General features: G+C 42.4%; 1 protein-coding gene across 1 annotated transcript in view; it reads left to right on the top strand.

Annotated features, from left to right (window-relative positions):
• The first annotated feature begins 7,232 nt into the window (after positions 1-7,232).
• CNTRL (centriolin) overlaps positions 7,233-19,276 on the top strand; it is an 83,776-nt gene continuing 71,732 nt past the window's right edge. The window contains exons 1-5 of the mRNA XM_052644946.1: positions 7,233-7,449; positions 10,089-10,219; positions 14,506-14,636; positions 16,014-16,155; positions 18,048-18,234. Of these exons, the coding sequence (XP_052500906.1) occupies positions 7,233-7,449; positions 10,089-10,219; positions 14,506-14,636; positions 16,014-16,155; positions 18,048-18,234 (808 nt within the window). The remainder of the gene's footprint in view (positions 7,450-10,088; positions 10,220-14,505; positions 14,637-16,013; positions 16,156-18,047; positions 18,235-19,276) is intronic.

Genomic DNA, 19,276 nt, shown 5'->3' on the forward strand with positions numbered 1-19,276 from the left:
GGAGGAACAGTGTCCTTAGAGACCAGATTTTTAAAAAGAATTCACCGTATTTCCCTAGCATTCAGCACAGTAAGTGCTAAATTCTCTTAAACTATGTGTTAAAAGTATGCGGTGAAATGCCGCCCTTTCAGGCAGGCCACAGCCGAAGTTTCTTCGACTGCTTCTTGTTTTGGCTCTCCTGTCACAGCCTGAGGACTATTCTCAGCCAGGACTCCCAGGCTGCTCTCATTCCCGTAACCTCGGGTGCATCTGAAACCTAAACTGCGTTCCCTCAGAGGTTCATCTACGTCTGGCCTGTCTGGCCCCTGAAGAGAATTCGTCTCAGAAACGGGCCGTGCGAAGGAGGAGCGTGCGGCGAGGCACACTAGTTCAAAGCCAGACGGCTGGCAATGGGAATGCGGGGGCTTGGTGACAGCGCTACATCGGTCTCTCAGGTCGTCCTCAGGCCCAGCTCCCGCGGAGCGTGTCAAGGCCTGAGCATGAGCAGTCAGCCGCTTCGCCTCAGAGAAAGAGCGGAACCTCTCGCCGCCGGCAGCGGGAAATCTCGCCTCGCGCGGGCTCCCGCGGGCGCCCGCGGGCTCCCACGCGCCTTTGCGCGCCCGCGGCCCTGGCCGACGAAGGGGCGGGAAGCCTGGTCCCGCCCCCAGGCTCCGGGGAGGGGCGTGGCCGCTGCAGGCTCCGCCCACGCGGCGCGCGCGGCCCCACGGCAACCGGCACAACACAACAAAATGGCTGCCGCGCCGCTGGGCGCCTGAAGGGAACTACCGGCACCTCTCCGCGCGGCCTCGTCCGGCGGGCTTGCTCGGCCTCGCTCCTTCGCGGTGAGTGCCAGGCCTGGTCTAGGCCGTTCTCCGGCCTCCAGGCGGAGCGGGTGGGGACCAGCGGCGAAGGCGGGAAGGCCTGGACCCGGCGAGGGATGGCTTCGGGGCGGGGGCGTGTGCCTGGGAGTTGGGATTGGACGGGAAGGAGGGGAGGGCCCGGAACCGGCGTGGGGAGGAGGGTGGAGGGAGGTGAGGATAAGAAGCGAGGAGGGCTCGGGGTGGGGGCTTTGGGATGAGGGACCGGAGGGTGGGGAGGCGTGGACGCGGGGGTTGGGCGGGTGGAAGGTAGGGTCCCGCTGCCGAGCGGAGGAGGGTGGAGGTGTGCCAGGTGTCTGCGGGGAATGGCTGGGAGACAGGATGGTTTGGTACCCTGACGGGCGTCCTGAAACCAAGCGGATACAGTACGTGGAGAAGAAGGAGAGTTAGGATATGGGGAAGAAAAGGTAAAAGAAAGGGAAGAGCAAGTACTTTGCCGTATAACGGTTAAGGGACAGGTGCATTTCAAGTCAAAGCTTGGCTTCACGTCTTGATTCTGCCACCTGTGCTGCTGGCTCTCTGTGAGACTGGGGCCTGGTAATGTTTCCTCGTTTGTGAGAATACTCACTGATCACTTTTGAGTGTACCGTGTGTGCCAGACTCAGTTCTCCGGCCTTTAGTCCTTCCCATCACCTGATTTAGAATTTAAAATAACTTGAACGAGGTCATCATTCCCATCTTAAAAGATGAAACTGTGGGTCAGAGAGGTTAAATAATTTGCCTATGTCACACAGAAAGTGGAAAATTAACATTTGAACTCAGACTTAGTTGTAGAAACCAAGCTCTTAATTCTTAATGATACAGTGTCACTTATAAATGAGGCTAATAATGACCATAATATACATTATCTGCAAGAATTTGTTTGGTAATGTCTTTAGAGTGGGGCGCAGCCCTTCACTCATTCAACAGATATTTATTGTGCAGCAAACAGTACAGCCTCTACTGTCTTGTGGCCTAAACTCTAGAAGGAGAAACAAGCAACAATCAAGTTGTTTCACAAATAATCATTTAATTGTAATTGTAAGGTGTTGTGAAGGATGCTGTTGGGGCAGAGACCTGATCCTGTTGTGTGTTTTGAGTGTGGAAGCCCTGCCTTCTCAGCCCTGTATTCTTAGAACCTAGCACAGTTCTTGGTGCCTTAAAGTTGTGGAATAAACTTGAATGACTGAAAAAAAATAAACTAATGGCAAGGTTTGGGAAGCTTCCCCCCCTCCCCATACCTGAGTAGCATGGAGAGAGATGTGAGAGGAGAGCTCGGGATGTTAATAGGATACAGAGGGACATAGGTGTCAGGGTGTTAGAAGGGAGAGGCAAGTAGATAGCCAGTTGGGTTGAGATGAAGTGGAATGGATGGAGACTGGAGTATTTTGTTTGAAGAGGGGATAATTAGAAGCCAGAGTATTCGAATGAGCTAGGGGGTCAGAATATTTGCTGTGATGAGCAGTTTGGGAAATCAGGATGAATACAGAAATGTGGAGGCAGGGTACTGGAGAGAACTGTAGAGAAATGAAGACTAGTACAGTGTTAGGGAAGAGACTTTGTGGGAGAACTTGGCAATCAGAATGGGATGAAGGGTGGGAGGCAAAGGCTGATGAGCACAGGATGGGAGAATTGCTGTTGGTGAGGAATAGGAGTCAGGATATTTGAAAGGACTAGTTGGAGAATGAGTGTTGAAATGGGTCAGAGGGTATGGGATGAAGTCAAATTATAGGGAAAGTACTGAGATGTACTTAAAGGGCTAAGGGGTGCCATGGAGAGGCATATGGAGGTCAAGAAATGGGGATGGATATTTGCTTGTTGGACTAGCTGGCAAGAGAGATGGAAGGTTTGTGAATTATAGAGATCTGCCTCATTTGGACGGAGAAGGCAATGGCACCCCACTCCAGTACTCTTGCCTGGAAAATCCCAAGGACGGAGGAGCCTGGTAGGCTGCAGTCCATGGGGTCATGAAGAGTCGGACATGACTGAGCGACTTCACTTTCACTTTTCACTTTCATGCATTGGAGAAGGAAATGGCAACCCACTCCAGTGTTCTTGCCTCGAGAATCCCAGGGACGGTGGAGCCTGGTGGGCTGCCATCTGTGGGGTTGCACAGAGTTGGACATGACTGAAGCGACTTAGCAGCAGCAGCAGCCTAATTTGGAAAAGATCAGAGATGATGGAATCTTAGGAAAGGCTGGACAGAGGTGAAGGTGTAGCCTCTACTCAGCTGTGGTGGAGGGCTTGTCAGATCAAGGCAAGTTTCTGAATCTGAGCAGGACAGGATGCTCAATCATATGAGTTTGACTATCACATCATTCCAGTGGCTTTCTTTTATTCTGCAGACTACCTTCTGGGTTTTCAGACTATCTCCAGCTCTGGGCTTGTTTTGATTTCGGTTTATCCTGCCCCTTCACAGACACTAGCCCTGCCTCTCATCCCTGTCTTCTCTTTTCTATTGCTTGGTCTTTCTGTTGTTTATGTAATTGCGGACCGCAGCCTTGGTCTAGCAACGTCGCTCTCTCTCTCTCTTAAACTCGTGCTTCAAGGTTTTACTGCTGCCAGGTGTCCTTCCTCAAGTACAGTAAACCCCATTTTACTGAGTTAGCTCTTCTGTGAGATCGTATGTCCAGGCTTTACAGGGGCTATGGCGACCCAGGGAGGAGGTCTGGGAATGCACTGTGACTTCAAAGCCATCATTTAATCTTTCAGGTTACAACTCATTAAAGGAAGGAGTTGATTTTGATTTCTGGAATCCATTCTAATATATTTATTTAACTATTATTGAGTCAGGCAGAGTTTTTCTCATCAAGAGACATCTCACAATATTCTAGTGAGGCCCAAAGAGTCTTGGTCATTAGGATGTTGTGAGAGGAATTCAGGATGGTTCATTATTTTAAGAAGTTAGAGATAAGACTAATGTGCAGGGTACAAAATGATTGCGTTGCATACAAATGTAGGATGGATGTGCATTTTGAAACCAAGAAACTAAGAATGTGTATGAAGCATAATCCGCAGCATGTAGCTCGCTGCCATTCTAATTGCATCACTCTCCGTCATGCTGTGAGACAGACAGACAGACAGACAGGAGTGGGAACTGGGCCCTCTGCTGCTCCTCTCTTATTTTTTAAGTCCCTTGCCCTTATGAAAACTGTGTTTAATTCAGGAATGGATAAAATTGTGTTATTACAGCACATGCCTCTCAGCTCTTTTCAAGCTGGAGTATATTATTACTTAGAGAGCACCAGTGCAGTCTAACACAGAATGAGGCGTGTTACTAAGAGACTTTTTGCCTTGGCAGAATGTCAAGATAGAAACTGTTTGCCACACTTGTGAAATTAAGTCCTAAAGCTTTGTGGTTAAGACATCAATAGCAGTTGTGTGAATTGAAGGAAGCTTTTCTGACCTTTGTGGATGATTTGACATGAAAAAACGAAAGAGAAAGTAAAGACATAGATTTGCACTTTAAAGTGATTTAGATTGTTGGAACAAGGCAGTTGTCCTTGTTGTACTGTATACCTGTGAAACAATAATCACTTAAAAAAAATTTAGCAGGTGTTTGTTACCTTCAAACTAGTCGCCTTAAGATGTTAGATCATGAGTTCAGTGAGGCTTCTGTGGTATTAAATTTTCTGTTTTTCCTTCAAAAAGTTAAAATGTTTTAAAAAGCTACCATTTATTTTTATTTCTTTTCCTTCCTTCCTGTTTTTATTTTATTATTTTTTTGCCATGCCTCACACAGCCTGTGGGACCTTAGTTCCCTGATCAGGGATCGAACCCACAGCCCCTGAATTGGAAGCATGGAAACGTAACCACTGGACAGCCGGGACAGTCCCTGGCATTAGGATTTGAGCTATCCAAAAACTCTGGGTCGCAGGTTGCTTTTCTAAACATTAGTTTATGTTTTGTCTTCACACTTCAGGGCTTGCCTGGTGGCTCAGTGGTAAAGAATCTGCCTGCAATGCAGGAGACCCAGGTTCAGCCCCTGAGTCGGGAAGATCCTCCGGAAGCGGGAATGGCTACCCTCTCCAGTATTCTTGCCTGGAGAATCCCATGGACAGAGGAGTCTGGTGGGCTGCAGTCCATGGGGTTGCAAAGAGTTGGACCCAACTGGGTGACTAGCACATACACATACACACACTTTACATTTTCAGTAGTGAGGGTATGGGAGATTATGGATATTGAGCAAAGTAGAATCATTGTTAATGCAGCTTGTTCAAGACCTGTACATCTTATAACATTTTTTGGTCTAAAAGTTTGGCAGATTTATGTTTGCAGTGTGTTTATAAGAGCAATTGTATACCATGAAAATCTTTTTTGCATAAACCTAACTTGTAAGTTCGGACTCTTGGTATTGAGGACTGATACTGCTTATGAAGATAGCCTTTTATTGAAGTATTGAATAGCATTTTATTGTTTCTAGATTCTTTATGAATAATGCATTCAATAAATAGTAATTATCTGCCATCTTCTAGGCTCTGTTCTTGGCCTGGAATACATCAGTGAATAATATCACTACTTTCATGGAACTTAAATTCTACTAGATTAATTGTGTGATTTGACTTACAAGTTAATTTGAGAGAAGAACTGATTCTCATCATTACTCTAGCTAGCATTCTATCTGAATTTGGACTTTTACCTAATACCGCTGGATTTGGCAGTGATTTCTTGAATGTGACATCAAAGGCACAGGCGGCAAAAGGAAAAATAGACCAGTTGGATTTCTTTAAAAATTTTGAACGGGTATCAAATTACAGTATCACAGGGACCTCCTTGGTGGCCCAGAGGTGAAGAATCGCCTGCCGGTGCAGGAGACATGGGTTTGATCCCTAGGCCAGGAAGATCCCACATGCCACAGAGCAGCTAAGCCCGTGTGCCACGACTACTGAGCCTGTGCTCCGGAGCAGAGGAGCCCCAGTGACTGAAGCCGGAGCACCCTAGAGCCCGTGCTTCACCTCAGGAGAAGCCGCCACAATGAGAAGCCCTCGCATGGCAACTAGAGAAAAGCCCAGGCAGCAGCGGAAGACCCTGCACACTAAAAATAAATAGTTTTGTTTTTTTAAGACAATAGCAATTAGTAGAAAGGAAACCACAGGGTGGGGGAAAACTTTTGCAAATTATTTATTTGACTAAAGTTAATATGCAGACTATATAGTGAGAACTCCTGAAAAGGTTAAAAAAAAGAAAGACCAAAGGCAAGCATTTGCAACACCAGAAATTAGATATAGAGGTCTGTGTGGCTCCAGCCCACAGAGTCTAGGAAGCTAGTGACAGATGTGAGGCTAGAGAGACAGGGCCATATCATGGAGGATCTCATAGGTCAGGATAAATATTTCATTTATTACAGACCCATAGATTAACCTTTTAAATAGATCACTCTGGCCACAATGTAGTGATGGAAGAGGAAGGGAAGAGAGCTTGTAGACAAATCAGCTAGAAGCTGTTACAGTAGCTCGATGAGTGTGTGGATCAGAGTAGGCAAGAGGGGAGATGGAAAGAAGGGACTAATTCGAGAGACACTTGGGAAGTAGAATTGACAGAACCTGGTTTTGTTGGTTATGGGAAGAAGGAAGTGACTCCCAGTTTCTGGCTTATTCCCAAGAGCATTGTCCACTAGTAAGGGAATGCTGGGGGAGGAACAGGATGGGAAGAAAATGAGGGCGGAATGAGGGAAATGATAAGCTCAGTCTGGACATGTTGATTCAGGATGCCAATGAGATGTCAGGTAGACAGTTGAGAATAGGTGTCTGGACTCAGAGAAGAGTTGGATTGAAAATATAGATATCAGTAAAAAGGTGGCATTGGGAACCATGGGTGTACATTAGATTGTCTCAATTAAGTTTAGAGAGAGATCAGAGGAGACCTGAGGCGCTCTGACATGTAAAGAGTGACTAGACGAGCCTTGGCCAGGAAAGGAGGCTGAGGAGTGGCCAGGAAGGCGGGAGGAGAGTGTGGTGTCCCAGAAGCCAGAGGAAGAAACTGTTGCAGGAAGGAGAGAGCACTGATGAGCATGAAATGCTACTGGTTGTCAAGTATTTCCAGCTTTATGCACTCCAGAACTCTTTGTAACTAGAAGAGGCACTGTGACTAGTTTGGTCCAATAAACTGAGAACCAAAGTGACAGATGAGGCTTCTGGCTGGAGTATATGTCAGTACAAGACCCGCTGGAGGTCTCTCTTCCCTCTGGTAAGGTAATCAGCAATGTCTGAAATGGTGTCTGCTTTCATCAGCTTGGAGTAGTGTGGGTTCTAGCATCTATAACTTCTGAATTTACAACTTTGTAGTCTTGAAAATTCTGGAAATAGACTAATAGTTTTGATAGCTCTAAAAATTAACCTTGTTAAATATACTGGAAACTCTTACAGGTTTTGATGGATACGTGGCTTTATTCTTGCAATGAAGAAAGGTCCTCAGCAAAAAATTTCCAAAACAAAGATGCCACCATCATCTCACTCTCCTAGTCCATCATCTCTTACGTCCAATATGAGATCCAGGTCACTTTCACCTTTAAACGGATCTGAGACTCTGCCTTTTCATTCTGGAAGACAGTGGTATGAGCAAGTCGAGATTATAGGTGAAAACACTATGCCTTTGGACTACCACGACCAGAAAGGTAATGCTTTTTAATCTGCAAATTTCGCCAAATACTCTTCTGAGTACAGATGGAAAATATTGAACTTATATTTTTGGTCCAAATATAACATGTATCCATCCTACTAGTAACTTGACCCATTGTTTTTGACAGAAATTGTCTAAGGACAGTGGAGGATGGAGGCTTCTGGTTGAGGGTGAAGATGTCTGAAAGGTTTAGGAGAAAGGTTTCCAGAAAGAGGAAGCTTTATTTCCTGTGGTAGGAGAGGGCTTTAAAGTTCATATGCCAGTTTACCATCATCCTTGGTTGAGGGGAAGGCATATCTGGTCACTTAGTGCTTTAATTCCGTATAAACATGTTGTCCACCGCTGGGCTGTTCCAATCTGCTTATAGGCAAGCTGCCAATCTGTGAATGGACTGATTCTCACATCAGGGACGTACATATGAATGTTCACCAAGGTTTTTTTGTTTTTCTTAAAAGCATTCCGTCAGTCTAGGAATCTGTTTTCAAAAATGGGTTCTTTTTTTTAAGAAATTTACTTACTGTGATTAAATACAAAGAAAACTTTTTTGTGATTTCTTTCCTATGTCATGAAACCACGGTCATCAAATTCTATTGATGAATACTGCTGCTGCTGCTAAGTCGCTTCAGTCGTCTCCGATTCTGTGCGACCCCATAGACGGCAGCCCACCAGGCTCCCCCGTCCCTGGGATTCTCCAGGCAAGAACACTGGAGTGGGTTGCCATTGCCTTCTCCAGTGCATGAAAGTGAAAAGTGAAAGTGAAGCCACTCAGTCGTGTCCGACTCTTCACGACCCCATGGACTGTAGCCCACCAGGCTCCTCCATCCATGGGATTTTCCAGGCAAGAGCACAGGAGTGGGTGCCATTTCCTGCTCTGATGAACACTGGTCAGTGTTTATTCATAAATATCATCAGCATTGAGTTTGGACTGTACCCTTGCTGCCCACTGGCACATTGTTATTTCTAATTTGATTAACACTTTAGAATATTTTCTTCGCTAGATTGGGCCAAATTTTTAAAATTATTTTCTTTTGAACCAAAATAAATGTAATATATACTTATTATAAGTAATCATGGGGAAACTTTGGCCTACAGCCTGGATCTGAGCTCTGAAACTGGGCTCTGAAATCACTGGAGGTGGTGATTGCAGCCATGAAATTAAAAGATGCTTCTTCCTTGGAAGGAAAGTTATGACCAACCTAAACAGCATATTAAAAAGCAGAGACATCACTTTGTCAACAAAGTCCATCCAGTCAAGGTTATGGTTTTTCCAGTGGTCATGTATGGATGTGAGAGTTGGACTATAAAGAAAGCTGAGCACCAAAGAATTGATGCTTTTGAACTGTGGTGTTGCAGAAGACTCTTGAGAGTCCCTTGGACTACAAGGAGATCCAACCAGTCCATCCTAAAGGAGATCAGTCCTGGGTGTTCATTGGAAGGACTGATGTTGAAGCTGAAACTCCAATACTTTGGTCACCTGATGTGACGAGCTGACTCATTTGAAAAGACTCTGATGCTGGGAAAGATTGAGGGCAGGAGGAGAAGGGGACGACAGAAGATGAGATAGTTGGATGGCATCACCGACTCAATGGACATCGGTTTGGGTGGATTCCGGAAGTTGCTGATGAACGAGGAGGCCTGGCATGCTGCGGTTCATGGGGTCGCAAAGAGTCGGACACGACTGAGCAACTGAACTGAACTGAACTGGATCTGAACCCAGGATTAATTGTCTTTGATTCATAAAGAACCAAGAGACAATTTTCTTTTTATGGATGCTTTTGTAGAATTTAACTTGGCTTTTTTAAAGTGTTTTTTTAAACTGGAGTATAGTTGATTGACAGTGTTGTGTTTCACACGTGCAGCAAAGTGAATCCGTCATTCACATGCACGTGCACGCGCTCTCTCAGGTTCCTTTCCGTGTAGGCCATTACAGACTGTTGAGTAGAAGTTCCCTGTGCTGTGCTAACATGGCTTTAATAAGCTTTGATTGTAATATCCAGGAAGGTCTTGAGATAGGGTATTCTATCCATTAAGTTAGTACTTTATCTCTATAAAATATGTTGTGATCCCTTACCATGAGTTTCCTACCATAACAAAAAATAGGAAAAGGACATTTTTAAGAATTCCATTATTTTTTTACTTGATTAGATTTGTTTAAAACAAAAAACTAAATAATCCAATATATTTTTTAAAAAACTAACATTAAAATTCTGCTAAAAACCTCAATGCTGCCAGTACTTAAAAGTGTAAATTTTAGATTCATCTGCCTAGGTTCAAGTCCTAGATTTGCACATTTTTGGCTGTAAGAGCTTGAATAGATTGTTTTTCTAATTTTTTTTTTATAAAGGAGAATAGTAATTTCTATCCCAAAGGTTTGTTGTACAAATTGCATTTTTTAATGTAAAGCGTTTAATACAAAGCTTGCACACAGTTAATATTTATGAAGTATAACTTACTGTCATCATTGTGAAATGCTACATAAAGTAAAATAGTACTTAAACATTCCAATTAGAACTAGCCAGCTGTTTTTACAATTGCATGGTTTAAATTTTTGTTGTTGTATAACATCAATACAGTTGGTTTCTCGAAGTATTCCTGTCTTCCTCTTCTGATAATGATCTGTTTGTATAACTTCAGAAGCTGATTCACAAGCCGGAGTTAGGTATATTACAGAAGCCCTTGTTAAAAAACTTACTAAACAGGAAAATTTGGCCTTGGTAAAATCTCTGAACCTTTCACTTTCCAAAGATGGTGGCAAGAAATTTAAGGTAGGTTACCAACATTTCTGAATACAGACATTGATTTTAATTTTTGCACTTTAAAATGAAAAAAATATATATATGGCATTTACAGTACTATTTCATCCTCATGTCGCTGGATTTGTTGCAGATCTTTTAGTGTTTCTAGTGAAAGTTCTCCATCAGAAGTGTAAAGCGTGACATCTTTAAATTCATAACCTCCTGTTATTCTACATGTTATTGATTCTTTCTAGAAAGGGTCAGCAAACTACAGTCTAAATGCCAGATTAGGCCTACTGCTTGTTTTTGTTAATAAAGCTTTATTGGAGCACAGCTACACTCATTTATTTCCATATTGCCTATGGCTGTTTTTGTGTTACAATATCAGAAGTAAGTGCTTGTCAAAGCAACTGTATATGCCTCACAAAGCCTTACTACCTGGCCTTTTGCAGAAAAAGGTTGCTGATCTCTGCTCTAGACTGTTTACTACTTTATTCTATTCATGAACTCTACACCATGAGTACAGTGGAATTTGATTTTTATTTTTTAAAATAAAAATAATTTCTTGTTTATTTTTTATTTTATTATTATTATTATTTTTTTTTTTTTTTACAACTTAATATTTTTGGTTGGAAAAAATATAAACTTAGATGCCTCCTACTCCAGTCACAAAAATTAATTCCAGGACATTGACAGTCTTAATGAAAACAAAACAAAAATCAACCAACAAAAGTGCTATGAAAATATTAGGAAAGAATATAGTTTTAAATCTTAGAATTGGGAAGGCCCTTCTAATTGAACACCAACCCTAATACCACAAAGAAAAATATTGACAGATTTAGCTTACATAAAGATTAAAAAGTGGTGTTTAACGAATTATTATCTTTTAAGAAGTTAAAGAAAAACAACAGGCTGGCGGGTAGTGTTTCCAGCATGTGTAACAGTATCCACATGATATAAAGAGCAGCTGTGATTCAATAGAAAGAGACAACCAAACGGTAAATGTGCAGAGGATAAGTCTGTTCACAAGAGTGTTATAAATGGCTGTTAACATGAAAATATATTCAGTTCCATTAATGTCAAAGAGATGAGAAATAGAACAATGGTTTGATGCCATTTTCCATCTTGTATGTCTAATGGACAAGAATTAAAAAGATTGTTTCAGCATTCAGAAAGATGTGAGAAATGGATCTTCTCATTTGGTCTTAGTGGATGTATAGATGGGTACAACATTTTAGGAAAACAGTTTGATAGTATTTATCAAAATTTCAAATGTACTTATTTGATCCAGCAATTAAGTTTGTACTTACTGAGTTTATACTCACCAACATAGCAGTTCTACTCCTTGCTGTCTATTAATATTTACACATGTATCCAAAAGTATCTGAAGAGTAATGTTTATTAGGCATTATTTAAAATAGAAAAATTGGAAATAACCAGTTGTCTGTCAGTGGGGAATTGCTTAAAAATTACAGTGCAGTAGACCATGGAGTGGGCTTCCCTGGCGGCTCGGTGGTGAGGAAGCCACCCGCAGTGCAGGAGCTGCAGGAGACATAAGTTTAGTCCCTGGTCGGGAAGCTCCCCTGGAGCAGGGCATGGCAGCCCACTCCAGTACTCTTGCCTGGAGGATCCCATGGACAGAGGAGCCTGGTGGGCCACAGTCCATAGGGTCACAAAGAGTTGGACACAACTGAAGTGACTTAGCATGCACGCACGCCATGAAGTACTATCAAGTGTCTTGAAAAACAAGAACAGAAGCAAAAACTCCCAGAATTCTATGTATCAATGTGGGAAAATGGTCCAGTATGTTTAACGGAAAAAACAAATTCTAAAATATTTTTAGTCAGGTCTCAGAATACTTTTTTAATGAATAGAAAGGTCTGGGTATATATACACTGGTCTGTTAACAAGGGTTACCTTTGAGCAGTGAGATTTTTTGGTGGGAAAACTGAGCTGAAGACCTGATGAAGAGAGCTTTTTATGTTTTGTTTGAAATTTTTATGAGAGTATATTTATGTCTTCTGTAATTAAACAGGAAAAAAGGAGACATCCTGGAGTTTAAAGATTGTAAAAATGAAATATCAAGTTAGTAAGTCCTTACAGTGTGGTTTCTATATATGCCAGGTATTACATTAGGCTGTAGGAATAAGTATAGTAGTGAATAAGCTTAGTTTCTGATTTGGGGAACTTAGAACTGAGTGTGAAGAATCCCTAGAATTAAGAGGAGAAATATTGAGGGGGAATCAAAGGAAATGAGTGGGTCTGGGAGAGACAGACCTAGTGAAAAAGTCTGAAGGGGCTGTTGGCATAGAAGATCCAAAAGTGTGGTGAATGGAGACCAGAGGAGGAGGAACTTCAGGAGGAGGAGACACGCTGTAAAATGTCAGAGCATCGGCCGACCGCGTGGAAACTGGGAAGAAGCTGTTTGATTTGGGTGTGAGAGGCTCTCTCTGTCCTGGAAGCCCACCAGCTTCTTTCTTTTAGGGCCAGTGCTGCTTGCTTTTTCCTGCCTGGTATTCTCTGTCTGGAGATGGCCACACAGCCAGCTTACTCTTAGCGTCTCGCCTCAGTGCACCTCCTCTCTGTGAGGTCTGCTCTTACCACCAGCTGCAGGTAGCTGCCTCCTCCGTCACTCCCTCTCATTCTGCCCCGCGACAGAGACTGATGTGGCGCCCACTGCGTGCCAGGCACCAGTACCGAGTGGTGAACACAGCGACAGAACCTGCCCCCATGGTGCTTCTATTCTACCACATCAGGTTATCTCCTTGCTAGTATGCTTCGGTGCCTGGAAGCTTTGTTCTCTCTATTTGTTTATTGGCTTTCCCTGTAAATGAAATCAAGAGCCTTGTGTTCCTTATCCATCACCGTCTTTTCCATATTTGCAGAACAGCTCCTGGCACATAATCCTTGTTTGATTAGTATTTGTTGGAATGGGTGAATGAATGGCTATCTTGCAGAGAACTCTTTGAATACATAGTAGGGGTGGAAGACGTGTTGCCTTACCAATAGGCTAATACTGAATGGGAGGCCGCAAGAGTGAGCAGAGGTACACAGGTTTTATGAGAACATTTATGCTTACTCCTTGGAAGGAAAGTTATGACCAACCTAGACAACATATTGAAAAGCAGAGACATTACTTTGCCAACAAAGGTCCGTCTAGTCAAGGCTGTGGTTTTTCCAGTAGTCATGTATGGATGTGAGAGTTGGACTGTGAAGAAAGCTGAGCGCCGAAGAATTGATACTTTTGAACTGTGTTGTTGGAGAAGACCTTGGACTGCAAGGAGATCCAACCAGTCCATTCTAGAGGAGATCAGCCCTGGATATTCCTTGGAAGGACTGATGCTGAAGCTGAAACTCCAATACTTTGGCCACCTGATGCGAAGAACCGATTCATTTGAAAAGACCCTGATTCTGGGAAAGATTGAAGGCAGGAGGAGAAGGGGACAACAGAGGATGAGATGGTTGGATGGCATCACCCACTTAATGGACATGAGTTTGAGCAAGCTCTGGGAGTTGGTGATGGACAGGGAGGACTGGCGTGCTGCAGTCCATGGGGTTGTGAACAGTTGGACACAACTGAGCAACTGAACTGAACTGAGCATGTTGAGTGTAGATTCCAGTGACAGGGAAATTGTCTGGTGCACTGGTATGTTGCCATTGCCTGGTGCCACATCTGGGATGTAGCAAGTGTGTAGTGAATATCTGTTGAATCATGACTGTTTCTATTTTTTGGCCATACCACACGTGGCATGTGGGATTTTAGTTCCCCAACCAGGGATCAAACCCATGCCCCTTGCATTGGCAGCTCAGAGTCCTAACCACTGGACCATCAGGGAAGTTCCGAATAGTGACTTTTTCTAAACTTGAGGGGAACAACCAGGAGAGAGAAAGGCTGAGGATCCAAGAACAAAGGCAGAGGAGACGGGGGACATTGTGCCAGAGCATGAGCGCCTCAGCTGGGCCTCGAAGGAAGGAAGGGAGAGGCAGAGGAAAGTGGAGGAGGAGGGAAGGACTGATGGAGAAATCTCTCGCGGAATAGGCTTCAGTTTCTCAGTATGTAGGAAGTGTCATCTCCTGCAGGGCAAGAAAAGTTTGGCAGCTTGAGGAGAGTGGCCCCTCCTGACCAGAGAGAGCCACACCAGGGTTCTGTGCAGGGGAGCAGGAGCGGGGAGCAGGGACGGGAAGCAGGGACGGGGAGCAGGAGCGGCTTGGTCTCTGGTGACTGATCAGCACAGCCCCTGATGCATGTGCTCATATGTCGAGCTTATGTCGAGGAGTCTGTTGTTTAAAGCATTTATTCATTTGTTTCCAATTAGTATATTGAAAATTTGGAAAAATGTACTAAGCTTGAAATACTGAATCTCAGCCATAATCTAATCGGGAAGATCGAGAAGGTGGACAAGCTGTTGAAGTTGCGTGAGCTCAACCTATCATACAACAAAATCTGGTGAGTAAATACTTCTTTGGGTGGCACTGCAGGGTCGTCATCTTTGTTAATGAGGTAGATTCACACTGCCTGTGTTACTGAAAGAATCCTTTGAAAGAGCACACACTTTGGTTATTCACTTGTAGTCTAGCCCTTCACATAGGATAATTGTCATATTTTGGCATTTCTAAAGAACAGAATAATACCTAGTATTACCAAAGAAGGAGATACACTTTTTGATTACCAAATCTTATCTTAGTTCCATTTTGACAGGACGTTTTCCCAGCTGCAGTCTGTGATGAACTGCCTTATTCATTAAGGAAGTTGGCATGAAGCAGAATGTTTTAACCCTGTCGTTTTGATCCTAAAGATATTTCGACCTGTTTTGAGCCTATGTATTTTATCCTGATGTTCTTTGCTCATTTCTGTAATAAATATGCCCTCAGTCTTGTTTCTACTTCATAATATATATTACTTACTCTGAGAAATAAACATAATAAAACTGACAGAGGCTAAAAATACACATAGAAAACTTGCTTTAGGTGAAACGATACAGTTATCAAGTGCTGAGAGTCTTTGCGTCTGTGTATTTTCCCTCCACGTAAGACTTGGTATATAGAATGTCCAAAGAACAAAACAACCTAACTGTAGCAGAAGCTCTAATATGGAAAAAATGAAATGGGAAAATATGATTAATGAATTAAATCCTTAATGTAAAGTTTGTATAAAAAAAAATTGATCCTGATGAAAATATTTTCAACAGAATAAAACTGTAAGTACGTTTGCCCAGTATAGAGAATTGACAAAGGAATTAAATTGAAATCAACTCAGGAAAATATTCCATCAATGAAAATTCACCAATGCAGGTGATAAATGTTTTATTAAATATTGATTAAAACATCTTTATTCATAAATACAGTGTCATTCTGGGGCTCCACCCACTCAAAATGGCAGCGTGTCTCATAGCTGGCATAGCTAATCTTTTGGTAGTGACTTACGGTAGTAGTTGAGGGCCTCTTCTCATGCGGGGCTAGAAGCCTGGAGAAGGCTGCATAGCACCGTGTGTGCTGTGGAACTTTGCAGCTCCCCCCTTGCTGCCCACTGGTAGTCTTCACAGTGCTTAGTGAGATTCTCCCAGGCAGCCTCTTCTTTTCTGTGTTGTGGGATCCTAAAGACTGATAGTAAGATAGTTGGGACTCCTGGACACGGACAGTGATGGAGAGTTTACTGCAGCTGTTCTGGTAAATTTGTTTTTAGCCACTATTTTTAAATTCTCATTTGTAAATTATAGCTGTGAAAAGCAGCTCCACGTAAATCCATGCCTGTTAATTTTTAAAATACAGTGAAGGGACACTATCATTGTACTTAATGAGTTTGATTTTGCCCTTTGGTTTCTAGCAAGATTGAAGGCATAGAAAATATGCACAGTCTACAGAAGCTGAACCTTGCAGGGAATGAAATTGAGCATATTCCAGTGTGGCTAGGGAAGAAGCTAAAGTGTTTGCGCGTCCTCAACCTGAAAGCCAACAAGATATCATCGGTAAGTTATTCAAAGTACTTAAATTTTTTGGACTTGTTGAGGTAAAAAGATTAAAATCTAAGTGTTGTTTTTTTAATGGGACTTCTTCTGATGTCCTTGACCAAGCATCAGATTCAGACATAGCTTAGTGTTCTCTGTGGTAGTTGACTATACACAGACGTGGGTTTGCGTGATCACACGGTGACGAGAGTTGGCCTTATGGCATTTTCCCATCTTTCGTTTCATCTGAGCCTCTGAGTTCTCTCCTTATGGAGACAGTGCAGGGGTTATTTTTATAATTCTGTGAATTAAGTGCCATTTTATTATTCCCATTTTGAAGTGACGTCTCAGAGAGGTTAATTCTCTTACCCAGAGTCATTCAGCCTGTGCTAGAATCCATGTCACTGCATGCCTGGAGCAGAGTTCTTTTTTTTTCTTTAATTCATGAATTAATCTGAATTAACCTTGATTATAGTATTAAGTGCTACAGGAAGTGTTAATCACTAGCTTTTTGTAGTAAAGCAATTTTATCATGGTTCACGTAAGCTGATGGTGACATGTATTTTTCTCTGTCATAAAATATATGAGTATATTTTATAATTTTCTTGTAACATTTATACAGTTAGATATTCAATAAGCATTGCAAAGTGAAAACATTAATTTATTTAAATCTGTATTAAAATGGAAACAATCCTCCTATAATTTAAAGAACTTAAGCCTTAGAATAGAAAATAAAAGAGGTGACTTCCAGTATGGGTCTAGATTTGCCTTCTGTGATCTTTGGATAAATTTTCATCTGTCTAAAACTCACTGTTTAAATTGGAAAAAGTTTATCCCCTGCCTTCTTTATGGAAGTGGTATAGGGCTCAGATGAAATGATAAAATGTGAAAATAAAACCTTTAAGGAATACAGCCTTAGAGTCATTTAGTGTTTTAAACTTTTACCAGTATAAGGGAGTAATAATACGTACCTTTTGTTTAATGCTGTGCAGTGTCTCTACTTTCCTGCTTCATCTTTATGAAGGTCTGCTAAGGTGACCTGCCATTTCACTCTGGCAGCCCAAAAGACTCAGAGCCGAGCCCCACGCCACGTTACACAGCGTCACCTTGGAGATCTTGGAGTTTAGCGGGTGATGGGAGGAGGTAGCCATGAATTCACCTAATATTGCCACACATGTTCCTAAAGTAGTTGATCCCTAGTTAGCACTGTTGACTATACGGAAGCTCATTCAATAAATGCTGATCTATTATTATTTCTAGTTTTGTACACTCACTCGTCGCAGTTCGTATTTGAATTGCGCTCAGCAAGAGCATCCATTCGGGGAGATTGTTTGCACTGGCCATTAGTAGTAGTATTTCTCAACCTTTTAAAATCCCTCTCTGGATAAATGTAAAAATCTCACTTCAGGACTGTGAATGTTTCTATGTATCCTTATTTCTTTTAATTATCAACTATAATAGTTATCTGAAGATTTACAAAATTTCTCTTTTATAGCCATTTATATTTTTGATTTGTTCATTCAGAGTAATGAAAAGATAATAGGATTAGAGTTACCCAGTCTGGAATTCAAATCCTATTTCATTCACATATACTCTCTGAGCTTTGAGCAAGTCACCTAGACTCTTTGAACCTCAGTTTCATGATCTATAGAATTCAGATGCTATGTCATAGGTTTCTGTGAGGAGTCACAGATGGCATGGCATGTGGAAAGTGCCAGATATAGCTCTTGATACATTCTAGGTCCTCAGATATTCCTCTCTGTCCCTCCCTTCAAACTACCATTGGATAATGGATTTTATGAATAGGTTCCTTGTCATGATAATTGCAATTTCCTTGACTTATTACTTCCCTTAGGTATGTTTAGGATGTTTAAATTCAATTATGCCAATAATAATATTACATATCATTTTAGCTCCAAGATGTAAGCAAATTGAAACCACTTCAAGATTTGACTTCTCTGATCCTAGCTGAAAATCCAGTTGTGACCCTTCCGCATTACCTTCAGTTCACCATTTTTCACCTCCGATCCCTGGAAAGTTTGGAAGGTCGCCCAGTAACCACTCAGGACAGGCAAGAAGCTTTTGAGAGATTCAGTTTAGGTAAGGTGACATATTTTTTAAAAAACTAAATTCGGATGGGAGAGGAATTTATTTTCAGAAATGATTCAGAAAAGATGTATTTGTTATTAACTTTATAATGCTATTAAAATTGGCATAGAAAATGGCACCACAGATCAGTGAACTCAGCGAATACTCATCAGGCCTGTGCTGTGAGCCAGGCTCTGTATGTGGCACTGAAGATAGGGCTAGCAAGACGTGAGGCACTGGCCTTCATGTAGCTTCTGTTACAGTGGAAAAGACAGACAACAAACAACTAAAGCCAGACAAAGGAACAGAGCTGAACCCCTTTTTGGAAAGTGGTGTAAAGGGATGGCTCTCTGAAGAAGTGACATATAAGCTGAAGGCAAAGGCAGAAGAGGGTGAGAGAGAGGGAAAAGCTTGTACTTTGCTGTTGGGAAGAGGCTGGTGGGTTGGGACAGAAAGAAGACTAATCTGACAGGAGGATAGCTCAAGTTCAAGTTTGGAGAGGCAGGGGCAAGATGACACAGGGCCTGGGCTTTGGGTGTATTCCAGGCGCAGCAGAAAGCACTGACAGCATTTAAGCAGGTGTTATATGTTAAGAAGATTATTTCTGATGCAGGATGGAGAATGACTTAAAGCAGGGCAAAGTGGTGGTAAAGGGGCATGTTAGAAGGCTATTGACTTAGGAATGTTGGTGGCCTGTATTTAGATGATAGATGTGGAATGGACAGATCCACTTTGGAAGCAGAATCAGCAGCACTTTCTAATGGATTAGATAATCCTCAAGCTTCTGGTAAAAATGGGAGAATTTAGAACTCTGAGTTTGAATGTCTGTGAGGCACCCAAGAAGAGAATCAGAAATGTGTGTCTGCGTTTCAAAGAGATCTGTCTTAGAGATGTAAATTTGGGAGTCGTCAGCATAAAAATGATACTTAATTCCACCTGAATCAACTAGCTCTCTCAGGCAGCCATTGGGGAGAGCGAAAAGGGGAGCCAGTTAAGAAAACAGAAAGAGAGGCCATAAAGGGAGGAGAAAACCAGGAAGTAGTGGGTTGCAAAA

The sequence above is a fragment of the Budorcas taxicolor genome, chromosome 8 (genome assembly GCF_023091745.1).
Source record: "Budorcas taxicolor isolate Tak-1 chromosome 8, Takin1.1, whole genome shotgun sequence".
Lineage (NCBI taxonomy): Eukaryota > Metazoa > Chordata > Mammalia > Artiodactyla > Bovidae > Budorcas > Budorcas taxicolor.